Source organism: Condylura cristata, unplaced genomic scaffold (genome assembly GCF_000260355.1).
Source record: "Condylura cristata isolate star-nosed mole 26May11 unplaced genomic scaffold, ConCri1.0 scaffold00001, whole genome shotgun sequence".
Classification (NCBI taxonomy): domain Eukaryota; kingdom Metazoa; phylum Chordata; class Mammalia; order Eulipotyphla; family Talpidae; genus Condylura; species Condylura cristata.
The window spans coordinates 3459330-3479869 of NW_004567102.1; the positions used below are offsets into that span (position 1 = coordinate 3459330).

Consider the following 20540-nt stretch of genomic DNA (forward strand, 5'->3'; position numbering starts at 1 on the left):
ATGGAATATTACTGAGCAGCCAAAAATAAATAAACAAATGCCTTTTGCAGCAACATGGATGGAGCTGGAAAATAAGCCAGAAAGAAAATGAAAAATACTGGATGGTTTCACTCATAGTAGGAGTATAATGGACCAGGTGAGGAAATAATAATAATAATAATGAGTAGCTATATACCAGAGACATTTTATGGGGGTGGAGTGGGGGATGGGATAAAAAATGGGGGGGAGTGCACTGGACTATGGTGATGGCACAGGGGTGATTTGGGAAACCCATGGGGATTACAACTGAGATGGAAAAAATGCACAAAATTATGTAAAACAAATATAAACCAGAATCCCAGAACCTTTTACCTGATCCTGCGCACCTGAAACCCCTTTTCTGGGCAGGCCAAACAAAGGGTGTCAACCATGCCTAAGAGTTTGAGTCAGACTCTGGCCTTTTCTGAATGAGGGAAGGCATCACCAACCACTTCTCTGGGGAAATAGCCAGTCTGATGATGAGACGCAGGCTGTGCTCTTGATGAACTTCCAGTTTGATGGGGAAGATTGGTCACAAAACCAAAGAGATTTAAGAGAAAGATGAAATGGACATTGGCACAAATATGCTCAGGGTAGTGACCTTTTTGATAGAAGGAAACTGGAAACTACCAAATCATCCTCAAAAAGGAAATGATTCATCCGTAATGGTGCACAGGCATAAGAACCATGCTTTTGAAAAAAAAATAGAAAATGTGAAAATATTTCCAGTGTCATGCTCAGTGAAAAATAACTGGATGTTAAATTGCATGCATGTTATTCTCTAACTGGGGAAGACAATGGCATGTAGAAAAACAAGGAAAGACACTAAAATGTTAAAGGAGATAATAATAGTAATTGAAATACTATAAATAATAACAGAACATTCTTGGCACCTTTAATGGGAGGCCCTGGGCTAACATTTTACAGATCCTATTTTACCTAACCTTCATGCAATAACATATTATTATCATCCCCATTTTACAGATGAAGAGATTGAGGCTCAGGAAGATTAACTCCATGATGGTCACTTAGCTAATGAGTGGTAAACTCAAGTCCAGATCTGCCTAGAGTTTAAGTCCATGCTTTTAGAATGATCTTGTCTCTCCCATGTTGGGTTTATGAGTGCTTTTAATTTTTTTCAGTAGCTTCCATTAATCTTCTTAGTTTTCTACACTTGTCATGTATTTACTGATACAGTCAGAAGAGATACCTGGAGAAAAAAAAAGTGGGGTTAGGGAAAGAAAAACTAACGACAAAAACACAATAAAAAAAAAAACTCTAAAGAAGAAATACAATCAAAGACATTGTGATAAACCAAAAGCATGTGTAAGTTCTGGGAAGACTCACAGGAAGGTTCTTTGCTGTAGTTGCTTCTATCAGTCTGTGTGGCAAAAACAAAAACAAGAAACCTATGTATAAAATGCACACGCATATACATAACATATGATTATTTCACTGTCTTTGCGCCCAGGAGCCCTGTTCCTTTTATCTCGGTAATTCTTTTGCTTAAGGAAGGTAGCCTGCAACCTAAAGCTCTTAGAAATTATTGATGTTACTGCAGAGAAGAGAAACCAGTGGCCGGAAAGACTGCTGGGCTCCACAGGAAAGGAGGTTCCAGGAGGGAGTGGAGGGAGGTCTGGAGGGCTGGAGTGGAAAGGGAACAACGTGTGGAAAGGGTTTTGCTAGGGAGTTGAACAAGAGGAAGTGACAGGCGCAGTCCCACCCTCCCAACTCAGGTCATTTTCACTCGGGAGGGTGAAAATGGGTCTTTGTTCCCTTCGTTGGGATAGGGGGTGGGTGGTTCAGGAGGCTCCCTGCACCTCCCCCTGGCGGGGTCAGTCTTTCCTTACGTTCCGCGGCTGCGGGGCTCCGCCCCTGCTTCCAAGCCTCGGGGCGCTGGCCGCGGTGCTGAAGCAGCGGTCCAGTGGCTGGAGAAAGGAGGGACCCCGCCACCGTGAAGGGGCGGAGCTCTCTGGCGCTCCGCGCTGGAAAGGGGGAAGGGGCAGGGCTGAACCATCAGGCCTGAGACCCTGGCCGGCTTGAGAGGAGGCAGGAGACAGCCTGGTTAGAGCAAATACAGCCACCACCTACACAAGCTTTTCCTGAAGAAGCCAAGGTCGTCCTCCTTTTCCTATTCATCCTCTTTCCTTTACCTTGAAGGGACCTTCACCTTGTGTCTTGACTTCAGCCTTCTTCCCAAACACCCTGAAGAGTGACCCTCTTCTGGACTTCAATCTTCAAAGCTAACGACTTCCAGCTCCCAGGCTCCCAGCTCACGGCCTGGCACCCTCATCATGGTGAAGTTACTCCCTGCCCAGGAGGCAGCCAAGATCTACCATACCAATTATGTGCGGAACTCGAGGGCCGTAGGTGTGATGTGGGGCACTCTGACCATCTGCTTCTCCGTGTTGGTCATGGCCCTCTTCATTCAACCCTACTGGATTGGTGACAGCGTCAGCACACCTCAGGCAGGCTACTTCGGACTTTTCTCCTACTGTGTGGGCAATGTGCTGTCCTCTGAGCTCATCTGTAAGGGTGGTCCATTGGACTTCTCCTCCATTCCTTCCAGAGCCTTCAAGACTGCCATGTTCTTTGTGGCCTTGGCCATGTTCCTCATCATTGGTTCTATCATTTGCTTCAGTCTGTTCTTTGTCTGCAACACTGCCACAGTCTACAAGATCTGCGCATGGATGCAGTTGGCTGCTGGTGAGCTGGGTCATTGGGAGGGCAGGCAGGGGCCACAGGTGAAGACACACCATCCCACCTGCGATGGAGTCTTTGATTCCCCTACTCGTAGTCTTCCTTTAGGCCAGCCTTACCAGTGCTATGTGGAAGCTGCTAAGGAATAGAGAATCTTAAAATGTCTAAGACAATAGGGCATTAAAGGTCAAATTTTTCAACCTTTCATTTTGCAGAAGAGTAGCTGAGATCTAGAAAGGAAGAGTGACTTGCCCAGGACCACACAGCTAGTTACTAGAAGAAATCAGGTGTCCTGACTCCCACACTACCACACCAATAACTGTTGATAATCAGGAAGAAGAAAAAAAGGAGTTTGCATTGTCAGCCCTAGGGGACCCAACCCCAGGGTAGATTAATGATGCTATTTGAGCACATCTCAATGTTCCCATCTCCTATTTCCAGGTATCTGTTCTTTTTCTCCTTTAAGGATTGCCATATCCCTGCCCTCGTTCAGTCCCTTCCACACCAAACTGCTCTCAGGAAAATCTAAGTTCATTTGTTTAAAGTTTTTTTTGTGAAGTGTAACCTCTCCCATAGAATTTGCATTTAAGTCCCCTTTTCCATTGTGAAATAAAAATCTTTGTTCTCAAATTATAGAATTCCACATTTAAGACAATAAATGAGAATGATATTTGGTGATGGGGGTGTCAGGATTTTTAAAAACTATGTGGGGTTGGTACCTACTAGTGGTATCCAGAAGCAAGGCCTTCCTTGTCTCATTTCCCTATTTCTGGGCCAGGCAAAACTTTCTGTCCTTGAGCCAGCTGGTCCTTCTCTCTTAGAGCCCAAGAATATATGGGATAGCTTCTTGTCCTGCAGCTCTTGGTCACTTACTACCCCAAAGACCACATGCCAGCTGTCTGTATTGGGAGCTATAGTGCTGGGGACTGCAGACTGAAGGAAACCATCTTGATATCATGGGTTAGAATAAGAAACCGTGTTGTCCTTAACAGGGGAATAGACTAGGAACCCCTATAAATTCAAGACTCAGAGATCTGCAGCTACAGATGAAGAAAGAATCTGGGGCTGACTTGTCCAAGGATATAGCAGATCAACTGGCAAATTAAGGACAGAGGAGAATTAAGGCAAGTGGGCTCCAAGAAACTAGATGTATTTTTTAAGATTTAATTATGCATACAGAACTGGGGTACAGGTCAGAGATGCAGGGGCAGTGAGAGGATTCTCCAGAGACAGGGTGGGGAACAGAACAGGCAGATCAACAAAGTACACTGCTGAGGGAAGCACTGAGTGAGACAGGAGAGGTCTGCTGCGCCATGTGGGTCACCTACAGGGTCTGGGATTGAACTCGCACTGAAGTGGCTGCAGCTAGCTTGCAGTGCTGCGTCTGAATCCATTGTGCCACCAGGGAGGGCCAACTAGATGTATTTCAGACTGTTAATCACTGACATAACTATAATAATTCACAAAATACCTTCATTTATATCATCTAGAGGAGCCTAATCATGATTCAGTATAGATGGACCTTCCCATTTTATAAACAAACTCCCTAGTGAGTAACTTATATTTGAGAGCACAGATAGGAAAAGACGGAATGTTTGACCCCAAAGCTGTACTCAGGCTGCTTACGTGGCACCAGAACTCTCTCCCCAGTTTCCTCCCTTGGGTCTCTTATCACCCTTTTCGCTGTAGTCTCTCTATATGATGAGGGAGATTCTGGAGCAAGTCTTTGTGGATAGTGGGGAGGGAAGAGGGGGAATGAAGACTTAGCAGTTTTGTGATAGAACTGTAGAATGGGCTCTAAAATGTTCACCAGTTGATCCGCCACACCAGAATTAGGGAGTACTAGGAATACAGCTATCCCTTCTCATTCTCTGTGCTACTCTCCTCCTCTAACCTCCTACGACATGTGCCATTTGCTAAACAGGCAGTGCTGGGGGTTCTGGGAGGGGGGGCTCACTGGGCCATCTGCTGGATCATTGAGCTGGAGAGACTGATAGCAGAGGTGGCCAGGTGCCATCTCATTAAATATTTAAGTTAGGGGAAAGCAAACGTGGTGTCATTTTCCATGGAAAATGAGTCAAAGGGAGGAGGGCTGTAGGGTGTGTGCCCTGTAGCCAGCAGCTGGGAGATGTATCCATTTGAAGTGTGTGTGTGTGTAATTTAACAATTTTAATTGGTCTTCTGGATGCCAGGTGTAGGCTGAGCTTCTAGAAATACAGGACAAGTCTTTCTGAGTCTTGGTAACCTCTTTTATAGGTGTAGTAATGGTACCCCCCCATTACAAATTAGTTTTTTTGCAAGGATGGGATGATATAATACATGTAAAATAACTTGCACCATGCATGATCAAGGTAGGTGCTCAGGAAATGTGAAAAACACAGCTCTCAGACAGGATGCAGAGGTGTATTACAATAATAAAAAACACTCAAATTTGAGTGGCTCAGAGGTTTCTTTCTTGCTTGTGGCACCTCCTCCTTGAGGGTCTGTGGCATCTGCTCTCACTGTTTATTGGAAGCCAGAGAGTCAGTTTTCATATGACCATTGTCATTGCAGAGAAAAAGTGAGAGCTGCAAATTTTCCCACTAGCAATTAAATGCTCTGGCCTAGATGTGTATACATTTCTGCTTATGTTTTACAGGCCAAAGGAAATTATATGGCCTTGCCTAACTTCAAGGGACAAGGGACAGGTAGTAAAATCCTGCCATGGACATAAATCGCTCTAATGGCATCCACATCCATCATTATTTTCATCTGACTTCAATGTCAGTAATAATTATATGTGTCTTCTAGACGTGATCACACTTAGAATTCAACCCTGCTATGAGTCAAATCTTATTGACTGGGAATCAGAAAGGGTAAGTAAACTTGCTGAGAATACTTGCTCCTCTCTACATAAACCCTGAGTTATCAAAAGTGGGGTAAATCACCACTGTCTCCAGGACCAGGTGGAGACAGCTCACAGAGGGCTGTAGTTACAATACTAACAGACTCTTCCCAGGATGGAGCCCCTATAGGAACATACTGGGGAAGGGGGATGTGGCCAGGGGGAGGAATGATGGGGAGAACAGAAAGTCTAGAAGGGCTACTCCTTTCCATATTCACCTATGCACACCCTCCTCCTCTACTAAACTCAAGACCATGTCAACACCAAAAGGCTGGTCTCATACCTAGTAGGGAAGGTCACAGGTTTTATCAAAGAATCCTGGGGAGGTTCTCCTGCTCTACCCCTAAGTGTCTTCCTGAAACATTTCTCAGTAAGTCTGAGATACTCTTCAGCTCTGGGTATAGAGGGAAGTAACTTTGAAATCAAGAAAACTCAGGAATTGTGACTGGGTTGCTTGGCTTCTCTGTGACTGTAAAGGGGGCTTTAATATATGACTTTTGTCAGAATGATGAGAAACAAGATACAGGAACTTATTTTGTGATCTATAAAGGACTATATAAGTGAGCTCTTCTAAACCTTCAAAGGAGAGTTGATATGATTAGGTGACCAACTGGGACTCTGATCTTTTCACTTTACTGTGCCTCATTTGATCTGCTTACTTCTTTGCAAAACAAGTTGAGCCCAGAGTAGGTGACTCTGGGTCCTGTGAGGCACTTCTGTGAGCAAATCTTGGGTAGTGTACAGTTTTGGGACGAAGGAACTTCCAAGCCTGTGTGGGGAAGTGGCACAGGAGGGAAGGCCCCACCTGCCTGCAGGGTGGTTGTTTGGTCACATCCAGGACTATGTCACCTGTCTGTGTAGCAGTGATGGGTGGTGGTTCAGTGGGAAAGCATGGGAGAGGTTGGGGGGGGAGGGGAAAGTGGAATTTTTGCCTATAAGTATTGTCAGTAGCAGCAGAGGTGGGATCAGACTAGTTAACATGTCATCTGAGCACTTTTCCAGGGCTCATTGGAACTGCACAACCCCAAGTAGATAGGTACTATTATTATCCCCATTTTACAGATGAGGAAACTAAACAAACAATAATAATAAGTTAAGTAGGTTGCTTGAGTTACACAGAAATTAGGGAGCAGTTGGAGTTGAAATCCAGGCAGCTGTTCTAATGTTACCATTTTTTTCCTGTTGAAAGAATCACCTGGAAGAGTGCTTCCAAAAAGAGGGATTTCTGACACAACTCTGCCCAGGGAGTTGACTTTCTAGACAAATAGTCCAGCGGATTTTGAATTCAGGGAGTGTGAGCCACTGTACTGTGATGTAGTGGGTAAGGGTGCAGAGGCCTGCTTAGCTGAATGGAAGGTTCAGGAAGGAAGCAGCCAGAGACAAGGCTGGGGAAATTCCTGCATTCCTTGAATTTAAGACAGCTGAGTTGTAGGATACCATTTTCTGTATTTTTAAAGAGGAAATGTTTCTAATCATGCTATGGCCTGAAGCTTTCTTACCATACTATTTCAAAGATGTTGAACTGGGAGCAATTGTCTGACTTAGGAGTGATGAGCTCTGTGGGCTGGGATCAGATTTTGGAGGGTTTTGAAGCCAGGTGGACAGTATCTCATTGAGTCCAATGAGGAACTGGATGAAGGCCTGGTAAGGCAACCTGGAAGGGCTAACTTTTCAGACATAAGTTTCACCTTCTTGTCATAGGGCAAGGTCTGTATCATACTCTGTGGACCTCAGGAGGTGGCAGAACCCGCTCTGAGCTGAGGTCTCTGCTCCACCCTGGCTCTCTGGCTCCCTGTGCGAAGCTGCCTGGCTCTTGGAGCCTTCATTTCCCATCTTGCTTGCTTTTTTTTTTTTTAAGATTTATTTATTTATGCATACAGAGCTGGGGTACAGGCCAGAGGTACAGGGATGGTGAGAGGCTTCACCAGAGACAGAGTGGGGAGTAGAACAGGCCGAGAAAGTACACTGCTGAGGGGAGCAGAGGGCAGGTCAGGAGAGGTCTGCTGCACTGTGTGGGTCACCTCCGGGGCTGGGGATCGAACTGGCACTGAAGTGGCTGTGACTAGCCTGCAGTGCTGCACCCTAACCCACTGTATCACCAGGGAGGGCCCTCCCACCTTGTGTTCTACAACAAAAATGCTGGGAGCTGTCCCTTGTGCTGTGAAGGGAGCACAAGAAGGGCGGTGAGCAGATGACCGCAAGTGCAAGGGGGAGCACTGAGCATGCCCAACTTGATCCACTGCCCTCCTTCCACCTCAGCCACAGGTCTGATGATTGGCTGCCTGGTCTATCCGGATGGTTGGGACTCCAGTGAGGTGCGGCGCATGTGTGGGGAGCAGACTGGCAAGTACACACTGGGTCACTGCACCATCCGCTGGGCCTTTATGCTGGCCATCCTCAGCATCGGAGACGCCCTCATCCTCTCCTTCCTGGCCTTTGTACTGGGCTACCGACAGGACAAGCTCCTCCCTGATGACTACAAGGCGGATGGCAAAGGTAACTGGCCCTCCCTCAGGGAGGCAGGGCTGCCTGAGCAGGGCCTGGGGCGTGGCTCTCAGAGAAGGAGTGGGGACAGGCCAGTAGGCACTGCGCTTGCCCTGAAGCCTAAGGCCAGGGAGGGCTCTAAGCTGGCTGGTGTGGTGATGTCAGGCAGACCCATGCAGAAGGCTGTCCAGCTCAGCTGCACTCTCAGTGCCCAGCCCTGGTCCAGCCTGGGATTGGGGAGGAGGCGAAGTACTAAAGGCCAGCTCCAGCTGACGCAGGGTCTCCTGCAGGAAAGGACAGGTGTTAGTGAAGGAAAAAGAGAGAGAGAGAGAAAAGGTGAGGGGAATGAGGAGACACAGACACTTGATCAGGGTGAAAGCATCTTCTGCTGATTGTCCCAGCAGGTCTTTTTTTACACATTCCAATCAAGTAATGGGATTCCATCAGTGTGTGCCTGAAGCAAAAAGATAACAATCGTCACATTTTTCTTTAAGACAACTCAGGACTTTTTGATCTCTTATTGAAACTGTGATATTCATTCACAGAATGTTCCTATAGTGACCAGTCATTAATAAACAAAATATTCCTGTGGTGGTCAGTCATCAAACAAAATATCCCTATGGTAATCGGTAATGTTTCTATAGTGATCAGTTAGCTATTACAACTTAAGCAATCATTTTATTAACTTCTCAATGAACATACATCTTAAAGGTATAGATCTAATGTTAAGGAACTAGGAGTCAGAAAACATCAATGCTGAGTGCATCTCCCTGCCCTTAAGGAAAAAATCCCTTTTTTAAGATCTATAAAATGATCTATTAATCTATTAAGATCTATTAAGATCTATTAATCACTATTCCTGTAATTATTTTGTCAACCTAGTCTAACATAAGAATTAGGGGAAATTTTCTTTCTTTATGGTCACTAATGAAATAATAATTAATAATCCTATTAATCTTATCTAAAAAACCTTTCTTTGTGAAAAAAGGTTGGGGTGAAAGTTAGAGGAAAGAGTAGGAAAACTTATTATTATTATTTATAACTTCATTACTTAAAAGGAAACTGTTACTTAAAACTACACATCTTTTATTGGAGACTAGACAGGGAATGCTTGTCTTTGGCTCCCAGAATTCTTAGACTGTGACATATCTCTCATTATTATGGGACCTAGATTTGTGCCAGTGCCCTCAAGCAGAGGAATATTAATTATTTTATAACTGAGCCACCTGTGTATGATACTATTGTTATTAAATCAATCAATCCAATCAAGTAATTATTGATTTTATATGGAATGTATATTTAGACAATTGCTGTGCTCCTTGGGAATGGCCAAAAACGAAACAAAAAGAATCCAGCAAGAACCAGCCAGCTGTAGAATATCCTGAATTTTCAGGATTTTCTCCCACGTCAGGATCTTGTTATACAACGTGGGTCGCGTGGCTCTTGCCAGCGAAGCATTGCCTTCCCTAGAAGGAAGCACTGAGGCTGGGTCTTGAAGCTATCCTGGGAGTTTGTGAGGTGGAGAGAGGACAAGAAGGAAGTGGAGGGATTCAGTTGTTGGAGGCAAGAAGGAGAAACGTAAGTTAGGGTGCCGATATGTCAGGTCAGGATTATAGATGGTGGCAGCATGAGCTCCCTCTGGTTAGTCTGGGGATCCCCTGTAAGTCCTCTCCTGTTTCAATTCCCTCTAGTCCAAACCCTACCCCCACTTATAAAAAAAGTCAGTGGTAGCTGGTGCTTGAAAGCCAGGGGTTCCTTCAGGAAGCTGCCCTTCATTGCCTCCGATTGAGCTTTCCCTAGGACACCCGTCTACCTGTATCACCTTAGGATAGATAGGATTATCCCCTATCCATCTTGAGGGTCTAAGTTTCCAGCATATAAAGTTCATCTTCTAGTCATAGGGCAAGGTCTGTCTCACACCCTTATGAATCCAAAAATGACAACTCATGTTGGCAGAGGCCAGGTCTGGCCACGGGTCGCGCGAGAGCCCCTGGACCGCAGCAGGGTCTGTCATCAGGAAAGCGGCTTCCATCGGGGGCCAGCGACCTGAGGAGAGGGCAGGTCAAACGCCCCAGCAGCCCCACCTCGTCTTCTCAGGCGCAGGAGGTGACTGCGCCGGAGGTGTGGGGCTCCCGGGGGCTGGCACGCCCGCCGCTCTGGTTGATCTGTTTGCAGAGTGGGGCTTGTCAAGGTCTTCAGAACGCACCAGGTTTTTGCAGTTTGCTGTTCCTACCAGTGACGGAACCAGCCAGTTCCTCCCACTAGCTAGTTCCTCCCACTAGCTAGTTCCTAGGCTCCCTTCCTCACAGCATCTTCATTTCACCTGACCTAGTATTACAGGGCAGCCCATGTGAACCGGGCCACCTGTCTGTAGGGCCTCACCCGCACTTAAAATTCAGTTGTACTGCAGGTACACACAAATGGATCAAAATGGGTTTATTTACAAAAGGGGAAAAGAAAAGGAAACAACAACTGGAATATCTTACCGGCTTGGCTGACTTGGAGCTCTGGGAACAACTAACTGAAAGCCCCGAGTCATGCAGTCCTGAGAGTCATTTCCAAGTAAGAGAGCAAGAAACTAAATGGCACCCTATTTATCCCCCAAAGTCCCAGAATGCCTGCTTAGCTCCGCCCTTGGGTCCTCGCAGTTCTCTCCCTGGTACTGCTGGGAGTTGTAGTTTCCAATCACTGGAGTAGTGTGTAGGGTCCAGAAAGCTGGAGTAGGGGGTGGAGTCCATAAGACACTGCAGAGTTCTTTTAGGACATCCTTCCCCTTAACACTAGAAGCACCTCCCTTTCCCCCAGTGACCAAGAGCCTCCCCATGAGGAATTTGAAGCCTTCAAAGGAGACCCATCTTTCTAGGTACCTGGAAAGACAGTGGCTAATAAGAACCTGGAATTCAGGTCTTTTCTGGCTCAGCCCAGAGTTCACTTTTCCCTGGAGAAGAAATCGGAAACATCTCACCCTTCTTTAGAGATGGAAGAAGAGGGACTCGCAAAATTTACACGTGTGACCAAATTACTTAAAATGAGCTGGGTCAAGAAGATAATAGATTTCTTTACGTTGTAGTAGAGTGCTATAGCTCCTGGGTTTGGGAATGCTTAGAGCCTGGTAAAGGGAAGGGACATGGAATTAAAGATTTATTTATTTATGCATACGAGAATTGAGGTACTAGCAAGAGGTGCTGGGGGTGAGAGGGTTCACCAGAGACAAAGTGGGGAACAGAATAGGTAGATTGACTGAAATACACTGCTGAGGGGAGCAGCGGGTGGGTCAGGAGAGGTCTGCTGTGCTATGTGGGTCAGCTCCCTGGCTGGGGATTGAACTTTCACTACAGTGGCTGCAGATAGCTTCGTAGGGCTGTGCTTTAACACAGCCCTATGACATATAGGGACCATTTTTATCAGATACTTACAACAATTGTCTGAGAAAAGTTTGCAGTTAGGAATTCCAGCAGCAAGTGTACAACTAGACTAGTGATGGAGGCTTGTCCAGGGGTGACTCAGCAGAGCTTCAGGAGACACTTTTTCCTGGCTCTTGGCCCTAAGCAGGGCCACCCTGAAATCTGCTTGTATATACACATGCAGCAATTTTATGTTATTCATTTGCATTTTTTTCTTTTTTAGAAAGGGTTCTTTGGTCCAGAAAGAAATTTATTCATATAAATTCTCTTTCAAGTGCCCTTATTTGAATTCTCTTTTGAAGTGCTCTTGGTTTCTGGACAAATTTTTCTACTGATTAACATGTCAATTTACTTTATTTTCCTTCCCTGTCATATCTCTTGTCCTTGTCTTTTCAAACTTTCATTTTCGTATTTTAGTTCCCTCACTCTCATACAGGATTCATTATTTTTGTTTAGTGCCCTTTTGGACATATCACATAAAATTACTGAATACATCTAGATACTTAATGAAGGTCTCTATTGCTTGAAGCACAAAATTAGATCAGGGAAGCAGAAGCAGAGTTTGAATCTCAGTTCTTCCAAGTCACTTTACCTCCATTTTCTTTCCAGTAGAAATGTGGCCCCTGTTCTGCCACTTCCATTATTGTGTGACATGACTGAAGCATTGGAAACAGAAATGAAGCCTTCTGCAAGCATATGATTGCTGATCCCTTCTTTGGTGGTTGAGGCAGAGAACAATAATTATGGGCTTTAGTGTTAAAATTTTGGTTCCATTGTTAATTAGCTGTAAGGTTATTTAACTTCTCTGAATTTCACTTTCCTTTTGTTAGCCTCATTTCCATAGGAAAGGAGGTAGCTTTTCCTTCATTTGTAAAATGTACATACTTCAAACAATTATGCTTGGAAATGAGATGACATCTGCTCCTGTCACTTCTACTGAAATCGTACTAGAAATTATAGCCATGGCAGTTATGTAAGAAACATAAATTAAAGACACCCAGATTACAGAGAGTAAAGTTGAAAACTATCTCTATAAGCACTGTATCTGGAAAATTATCTGTCACTAAAAAGTGATTAAGTCCAATATATAACTTCAACAAAGTTGTGGGATATAAGAGCAATATACAAAAATCAGTTGTATTTGTACATACCTGTAGTTAAGTACTTGAAAACAAGGTTAAGAAAATTATTTAGGCCCTCCCTGGTGGCGCAGCGGGTTAAAGCACAGCACTAAGAAGTTAAAGCCACTTCTGCATGGGTTCGATTCCCGCCTGCCCCGGAGGTGACCACATGGTGTTTCAGACCTCTCCTGACCCGCCCGCTGCTCCCCTCAACAGTGTACTTCGTAGATCTGCCTGTTCTGCTCCCCACTCTGTCACTAGTGAAGCCTCTCACTGCCCCTGAGCCTCTGGCCTGTACCCCAGTTCTGTATGCACAAATAAATAAATCTTTAAAAAAAAAGAAAATTATTTAATTTATAACAACATCAGAAAGAATAAAATACTTAGTAATACATTTAAAAAATATATTTATTTATGTGTACAGAACTGGGTACAGGCTAGAGGTGCAGGGGCATTGAGAGGATTCACCAGAGACAGAACAGGGAACATAGCATGCAGATTGACAAAGTACACTGCTGAAGAGAGCAGCGGACAAGACAAGAGAAGTCTACTGTGCCATACGGGTCAGCTCCCAGGTGGGGTATAGAAATCATGCTGAAGTTCCTGTAGCCAGCTTTGCTGTACTTTAACTGGTTGTGCCACCAGAGAGGACCCAGGAAATTGCTTTTTATATATGACACAAATGTACAATTAACCAAAGGTAATAAAAAAAAGATACATTTGATTTCATCACAATTCAAAACTTGTGCTTCAAAGGACCATCAAAAAAAAAAAAAAGAAAGAAAGAAAACAATCCACAGATTGTGTGAAAATATTTGTAAATCTTACTAATAATTGTAGTATCTAGAATTTTTTAAGAATTCTTTCAAGTCAACAATAAAAAGACAAGCAACCAAAATTTTTGAACGGGCAAAGGATTTGAACAGACATTTCTCCAAAGATTGTATACAAATATCCAATGGACGATCATTAGTGATAAGGAACAGGCAAATCAAAACTACAGTGAGATACCGCTTTATACCCTTAGAATGGATGACTGTAATCAAAAACGATGAAAAATAGCAAGTTTTGGTGCCTGCAGAGAAAATGGAACCTTAATACAATGTCAGTGAAAGTGAACAATTGTACAGATGCCACTGAAAACCATCTGGCAGTTCCTCAAGTGATTACACAGAGTTACCACTCTACTTCCAGGTATTCCCACATGAACACTGAAAACAGAGGTGCACACAAAACCCTGTTCATAGCAGAATAATAGCCAAAAAGGGGAAACAGCCCAAGTATGCACCAACTGAGAACTGGACAAGAAAGACGTGTGCATCCACCCGACAGAACTTTATATAGTCAGCCACACAGAGGAAGGATGGTCACAGGCTGCAAAGTGTATGGACCTTGAATACATGTGAAGCCAGGCACAAAAGACCACATATTGTGTGATCCCATTTACATAAAATATTCAGAATAGTCAAATCTATAGAGACAGAAATAAGATGTTAGTACATGTCTGGAGCTGGGAAGAGGGAAACAGTGATTGCTAATGGCACAGGGTTTCTTTTGGGGGTGATGCAAATGTCCTAGAATTAAGTAAAAGTGACGGTTGCACAACACAGTAAATATACTAAAAAACATCAGATTGTATACTTTCAATGAGTACATTAATAAAATATATGGTGCTGATGCCTTTTCTTAAAGGAAGGGATTCTGATACCAAGACAGGCTAGGTAGTGGCATTCTCCTTCCGGCTTCCTAATCTCCCCTTTTCCAAGTGGAATGGGCTTGCATCCCACCAAATAGTTTTGCCTATTGTAAACCAATCTGTCCATCTCGCTGTGTAAAAGTGTTGAGACAATTGTGTGTACAAAGGAGTCTCTGTGTAAGCTCAAGGCTTAGGCCTTTATTCAGAGTGCTTTTCTGTGTCTGGGTCCATATGTAAAAAAACGAAAAGTTTCCTGACCTGCCTGAAAAAAACAAAAAACAAAAAACGGTGCTGAGACTGAGTACAATCACATTATAGGCGATTAATAGATAGTAGTTCTCTCCTTCTGTCTTTCCAGTAGTCACCCCTTTCCTGTCCTCCATCTGTCCAGACAACAGTAAACTCCTGTGCTCCAGTGCCCAGTGTGGGTACAGTGGGGAGTGAAGGCATCTAAACTGGACCTTACCGTCTGGGGAGGGAGACTGCCAGGCAATATGGAATTACAAACTAACAAATGTCATGAAAAAAACATGAGTAAGCGGAATTTGATCTCGTTTGGAGAGGGAGCTGTGTGCAGGGAATCATCTGGAAAACAAGCTTGATTATAAACAAGGGCTGTTTTTTTCTCTCTTTCCTTGCAGAGGAAGTCTGAGCGGCTGAAGGGTCGGTGAGTAATTCCTCTGGCGGTGGCTGAGCCTCCGCAGGGCTGTGGTGCACGCACACGACCCACGGCTGTGGGAGGCTGCCACGGTGCCCGCGGGGGCTGGAGCAGTGATGGGGGAGGGGAGAAGCCGGCTGGCACGGGAGGCCTGCACTGGGGGACAAGCGGAGCCTGTTGGCTTTACTCGTGTCTTGAGAAGTGGAAAGAAAAAAAAAAAAAAAACAGAAGAAATAATTAAAGAACAGGCAGGTGGTTTCATAATCTCATCTTTTTATGGCGTCTGGCAAACAAGAACAGATTGTTCTTAGAAGTCATTTCTGTCTCTGGTCCCTTCTCTTTTGTAAAATAATCATGGAAGAAACACTCTAACATATAAAAGCAAAATGGAACCATGTGGTCGACTAGTAAGTTATTAAGTTATTAAGCAAGAATTATACATAAATGGAACATAGACGATAATAATTATAGCAATAATAATGATAAGACATCCAGGTACATTAACTCATGTAGACCCTAACCTTCAGGATAATTTTAAGTTATTTGTAAGAAACATACCGGAAAATCTTAGTACAACAGAAAATAAAAGTCATAAAAAAGAAAGCAAATATTCCAGAAAGCTAGGTGAGTATTACTATACTCAGAATTAAATTTAGCTCTGGGCTTCCCTGGTGGTGCAAGGGGTTAAGTTTCAGCAATGTAGCTATCAGCCACCACTGCTGCCACTTCAGCACAAGTCAATCCCTGGCCAGGGAGCTGACCCACATGGCGCAGCAGACCTCTCCTGTCTCACATACTGCTCCCCTCAGCAGTAAAACTCAGTCCATCTGCCTGTTCTGCACTCTGTCTCTGGTGACTTCTCTCGTGCCCTGCACCTCTGGCCTGGACCCTAGCTCTTAAATGCATAAATAAATAAAACAAATCTTTCAGAAAAATAAATTTAGCTCTATGCTTCCCAATAGCCAAAGCAAAAAGAAAAACACCCAAGTGAACCCATTTTAGTGTCTGTTTCAAAAGGAAACACAGTGTGTTAGTTTCTTAGTTTTGTTAAGTTTCTAAAAGGTGACTTAATAAGAATATTAAGAATCTTTTTTAAAAGATAAACTACTCAATAGCATCACCACCTCCCTAGTAGCAACCACTTGTAGGGCCAGCAACTGTGTGGGCAGAAGGGATTACTCCATTTAAACTCTTATGAGTCATTCTTTGAGGGACATGGAAAGAGTGTTCATGTCTTCGCAGAACTGAATCAAAATGTAAGGGTACATTGGGGAATTGTGCGGTTTTTCTTTGTTTAAAAAAAGTCAAATTGTAACTCATTTTTTTCTTTTTTCTTTCTTTCTTCTTTTTTTTTTTTTTTTTGATACCACAGGTCATCTATTTCCTGGCCATGGAAGATAAGGGCATTGGATTCTTCAGAGATAACAGCTCCTTCCTCCCAAGCTTCCCTGTTCTTGGCTTCTGCAGGCCTGAAGCCTCGAAGCCTTTCAATTAGGATTAGATCTGACAGTTTCCCCCAGACAAGGCTTTCCACTGTATACAGAAAACTTCAGGGGAAGCAGAATGAAAGCGACCTTCATCAAAGATACTCCTTCATCAGAGATACTTGGGAGAGACCTGGGCCTTCTCCCCTGGGGGCCACATTCTCTTCTGATCACTTCCTGCCAGAGAACAGCCTAACCTCTTGAGGGTTCTCCTCTATAAGATGAGGAGGCTGGAAGTGTCCCTCTCTGGGGCCTCTAGGCCTGATGGTTGATCTGATTGGACCTCTCTGATGGGCCAGTTGACAGAGGCCACCAAGACTGCCACCCAGTTTCAACAGGGTGAAGGAGAAGAGGTGGCTATTAGGGTGATGGATCAGTTCAGAGGCTTCCTGGTGCCTCAAGTCTCACACTTTCTCTTTTTATCGTTGCTCAGAGTTGGGTAAGGAATGGAGAAGCACCAGAATCTGATTCCAGGGAATACTATGGAATCAAAACACTTGAGACTAACTTGCATTTTCCCCCTTAAATCACATTTTCTCAGTGTCCAAGTGACCCAATGAGAGGGCCCAACTGGATCTAATATTGATATTCTAATAGGTTCTGAAGTCGCTAGTTTCAGAAATGTGTTGATTGTACCTAAGTAATTAATTGGTCACATATTTAAAAAAAATTGTTTTAAAGAAAAAACAACAAACACCCACCACCATCTGTTATGCCCATTTCATTTTTTCTGCCACTTCCTACTCTCTTCACTCTGATTGCTTCAGTTTGGTCACTAATGTTCACTATTTTTATTTTGGTTTGTCTGTCCATCTGCTTTGTTTTCCTTATAATTCACATATAGGTGAAGGCATTCAATATTTATCTTTATCTTTCTGACTAAGTTCACTTTGCCTAATCCCTTCAAGTTCCTTCCAGTTGCTAAACATGGCAAGTTTTCATCTTTCCTTCTATATTCCACTGTGTATACATGCCATGTCTTTATCCAGTCAGAGGGTACTAGGTTGCTTCCATGTCTTCGCTGTTGTAATAATGCTGCATAAATACTGTGTTGCATATAACTCAAGTTGATGATTTTATAGTCTTCAAGTAGTTACTCAGAAGTGGGATTATTGGATCATATGGTAGTTTCCTTTTTAAATTAATTATCTTACATCATCATTCATTTTTGTATAGAATTTGATTTGTGCTTTTAGGTGTAATCCCTATAGTTCTCCCACCACCTTACCCCTGTGCTGTTTCCTCCACGGTTTTGACTCCACTCTCTGACCATGCCTTGCTGGATGCCTCAGATCTATAGTCAATTTGCAGATTTTATGTTTTTTCCTGACCCTTTGGTTTCTCTATATTCTGCATAGAAGTAAAACTATCTGATTTTTTTTTTCTCCTTCTGACTTATTTCACTTGACATAATCCCTTCCAGCTCCATCCAGGATGCTGCAAATGGCATGTGTTTGTTTTTGATGGCTAAGTAGTAGTCCATTGTGTAATATGTACTACGTCTTCTTGATTCATTCCTCTGTTTGGGGCCTTTAGCTTGTTTCCATATCTTGGCTATTGCAAACAGTGCTGCAATAAACATAGGAGCACAGGTTTCCTTTCAAGTTAGTGTTCTCTGGGTAGATTCCTAGCAGTGGAATTGCTGTCATCTGGCAGACCCATTTTGTAGTTTTTCAGTTTTGAGTGTTCTCCACACAGCTTTCCAGAGTAGCTAGGCCAGTTTACATATTCTGCAGCAGTTTAGGAGGATTCCTTTTTTCACCATCACTTGTTTCTATTTTTAAAATATGGGTCATTCTCACTGGGTGTGAGGCAGTGTCCCATTGTGGCTTTGATTTGCATTTCCCTGATAATAATTGATGTGGTGATCATGTTTTCATATGCCTATTGGCCTTTTGCATTTCTTCTTTGGAAAAGTGTCTTTTTACCTCTTCTGCCCCTTTATTTTATTAGGTTGCTTGTTTTCTTTTTGTTGAATGTGTAAGCTCTTTGTAAATCTTTAATGTCAGTCAGGTGTATGGGTACAAATATTTTCTCCCATTCAATAGGATGTCTCTTTGTTTTGGTTGCTGTCTCTTTTGTTGTGCAGAGTTTTTAAATTTGATGTAGCCTAGCTGTTTATCATCCCCTTTATCTTCCATGTTTCTAGAGATAGGCCCTCCAAGATGTTTCTGAGATTTATGTCATCGAGTGTTTTGCCTATGTTTTCTTTTTTCCCCTAAGATTTATTTATTTATTTATGCATACAGAACTGGGGTACAAGCCAGAGGTGCAGGAGCAGTGAGAGGATTCACCAGAGAAAGAGTGGGGAGCAGATCAGGCAGATCGATGAGTGCACTGCTGAGGGGTGAGACAGGAGAGGTTTGCTACGCCATGTGGGTCACCTCCGGGGCCGGGGATAGAACTCACACTTGGGCAGCTGCGGCCAGCTTGCAGTGCTTGGTTCTAATGGTTGTGCCACCAGGCAGGGCCCTTGCCTATGTTTTCTTCTATATAGTTTATGGGTTGAGGCCTTCCACCCACGTCTTTTATCCATTTTGAGTTGATTTTTTCTGTATTGTGTGAGGTACTAGTCTAGTTTCATTCTTTTGCATTTGTTGAAGAGCCTTTCCTTGTGATAGAGGTATGGTTTTATTTCTGGGCTTTTGATTTGATTCTATTGGTCAATGTGTCTGTGTTTGTTTCAATAACATGCTGTTTTTATTATTAGGGATTTGTAGTATAGTTTGAAGTCTGGGAGTGTGAGAACTCTATTCTTCCCATTTTTAGTCAGGAAAGCTTTGGCTACTTGGTTTTGTTTTATTTTGTTTTTTAATTTCATATGAATTTCAGCAATATTTGTTCCATTTCTTTGAACAATGCTACTGAAATATTTATTGGAATTGCATTGAATTTGTATATTGCTTTTGGTAAGATGACCATTTTGATAATTTGATTCTTCAGATACATGAACAGGGAATGTTTTTTCCATTTCTTCGCGTCTTCTATTTCTTTTAACAAAGTTTTGTAGTTTTCCTTGGATAGTTCTTTCACCTCCTTTGTTAGTCTTGTTCCCCAGTATTTATTTTTTTGGGTACATGTGTAAGTGGCATTTTTTTGTACACTTGTGAAAACTTAATCCTTCCTTTTCAAACTGATTGCATATAGGATAGCTACTGATTTTTGTGTATTTATTTTATAAACTGCTACTTTACTAAACTAATTTATTGTTTCAATTAGTGAATTTTAAAGGATCGTCTATATTATATCATCTGCAAATAATATTTTTCCTTCTTCTTTCCCATCTTGGATTCCTTTTATGTCTTTGTTGCCTAGTTACTTTAACTAGAACTTCCAGTACTAAACTTCCAGTATTAAAGAGCACTAGTGAGGGCCCTCCCTGGTGATGCAGTGGGTTAAAGCACTGCACTAAGAAGCTTAAGCCACTTCCGCATGAGTTCGATCCCCGCCTGCCCCGGAGGTGACCCACATGGTGCAGCAGACCTCTCCTGTCTCACATACTGCTCCCCTCAGCAGTAAAACTCAGTCCATCTGCCTGTTCTGCACTCTGTCTCTGGTGACTTCTCTCGTGCCCTGCACCTCTGGCCTGGACCCTAGCTCTTAAATGCATAAATAAATAAAACAAATCTTTCAGAAAAATAAATTTAGCTCTATGCTTCCCAATAGCCAAAGCAAAAAGAAAAACACCCAAGTGAACCCATTTTAGTGTCTGTTTCAAAAGGAAACACAGTGTGTTAGTTTCTTAGTTTTGTTAAGTTTCTAAAAGGTGACTTAATAAGAATATTAAGAATCTTTTTTAAAAGATAAACTACTCAATAGCATCACCACCTCCCTAGTAGCAACCACTTGTAGGGCCAGCAACTGTGTGGGCAGAAGGGATTACTCCATTTAAACTCTTATGAGTCATTCTTTGAGGGACATGGAAAGAGTGTTCATGTCTTCGCAGAACTGAATCAAAATGTAAGGGTACATTGGGGAATTGTGCGGTTTTTCTTTGTTTAAAAAAAGTCAAATTGTAACTCATTTTTTTCTTTTTTCTTTCTTTCTTCTTTTTTTTTTTTTTTTTGATACCACAGGTCATCTATTTCCTG

General features: G+C 43.1%; 1 protein-coding gene across 2 annotated transcripts; it reads left to right on the plus strand.

Moving 5' to 3' along the window:
• Positions 1–1874: 1874 nt before the first annotated feature.
• LHFPL5 (lipoma HMGIC fusion partner-like 5) lies at positions 1875–17799 on the plus strand. 2 transcript variants are annotated; one of them, XM_012724403.1, is made up of 4 exons: positions 1876–2724; positions 7862–8098; positions 14949–14974; positions 16338–17799. In XM_012724403.1, the coding sequence occupies exons 1-3, from the start codon at positions 2313–2315 to the stop codon at positions 14957–14959; spliced, it is 660 nt and encodes a 219-aa protein (XP_012579857.1). In that variant the 5' UTR covers positions 1876–2312; the 3' UTR covers positions 14960–14974; positions 16338–17799. The 2 variants fall into 2 exon arrangements, with proteins under 2 accessions (XP_012579851.1, XP_012579857.1); XM_012724397.1 differs by lacking the exon at positions 14949–14974 and having other exon boundaries at positions 1875–2724.
• The last annotated feature ends 2741 nt before the right edge of the window (positions 17800–20540 follow it).

What these genes read in the sequence shown, in the direction of transcription:
- LHFPL5 (XM_012724397.1), top strand. Translation starts at nt 2,313, where the DNA reads ATGGTGAAGTTACTCCCTGCCCAGGAGGCAGCCAAGATCTACCATACC. An exon ending in ATGGATGCAGTTGGCTGCTG is followed by an intron (nt 2,725 to 7,861) that starts GTGAGCTGGGTC and finishes CTTCCACCTCAG; the next exon opens with CCACAGGTCTGATGATTGGC. An exon ending in CTACAAGGCGGATGGCAAAG is followed by an intron (nt 8,099 to 16,337) that starts GTAACTGGCCCT and finishes TTGATACCACAG; the next exon opens with GTCATCTATTTCCTGGCCAT.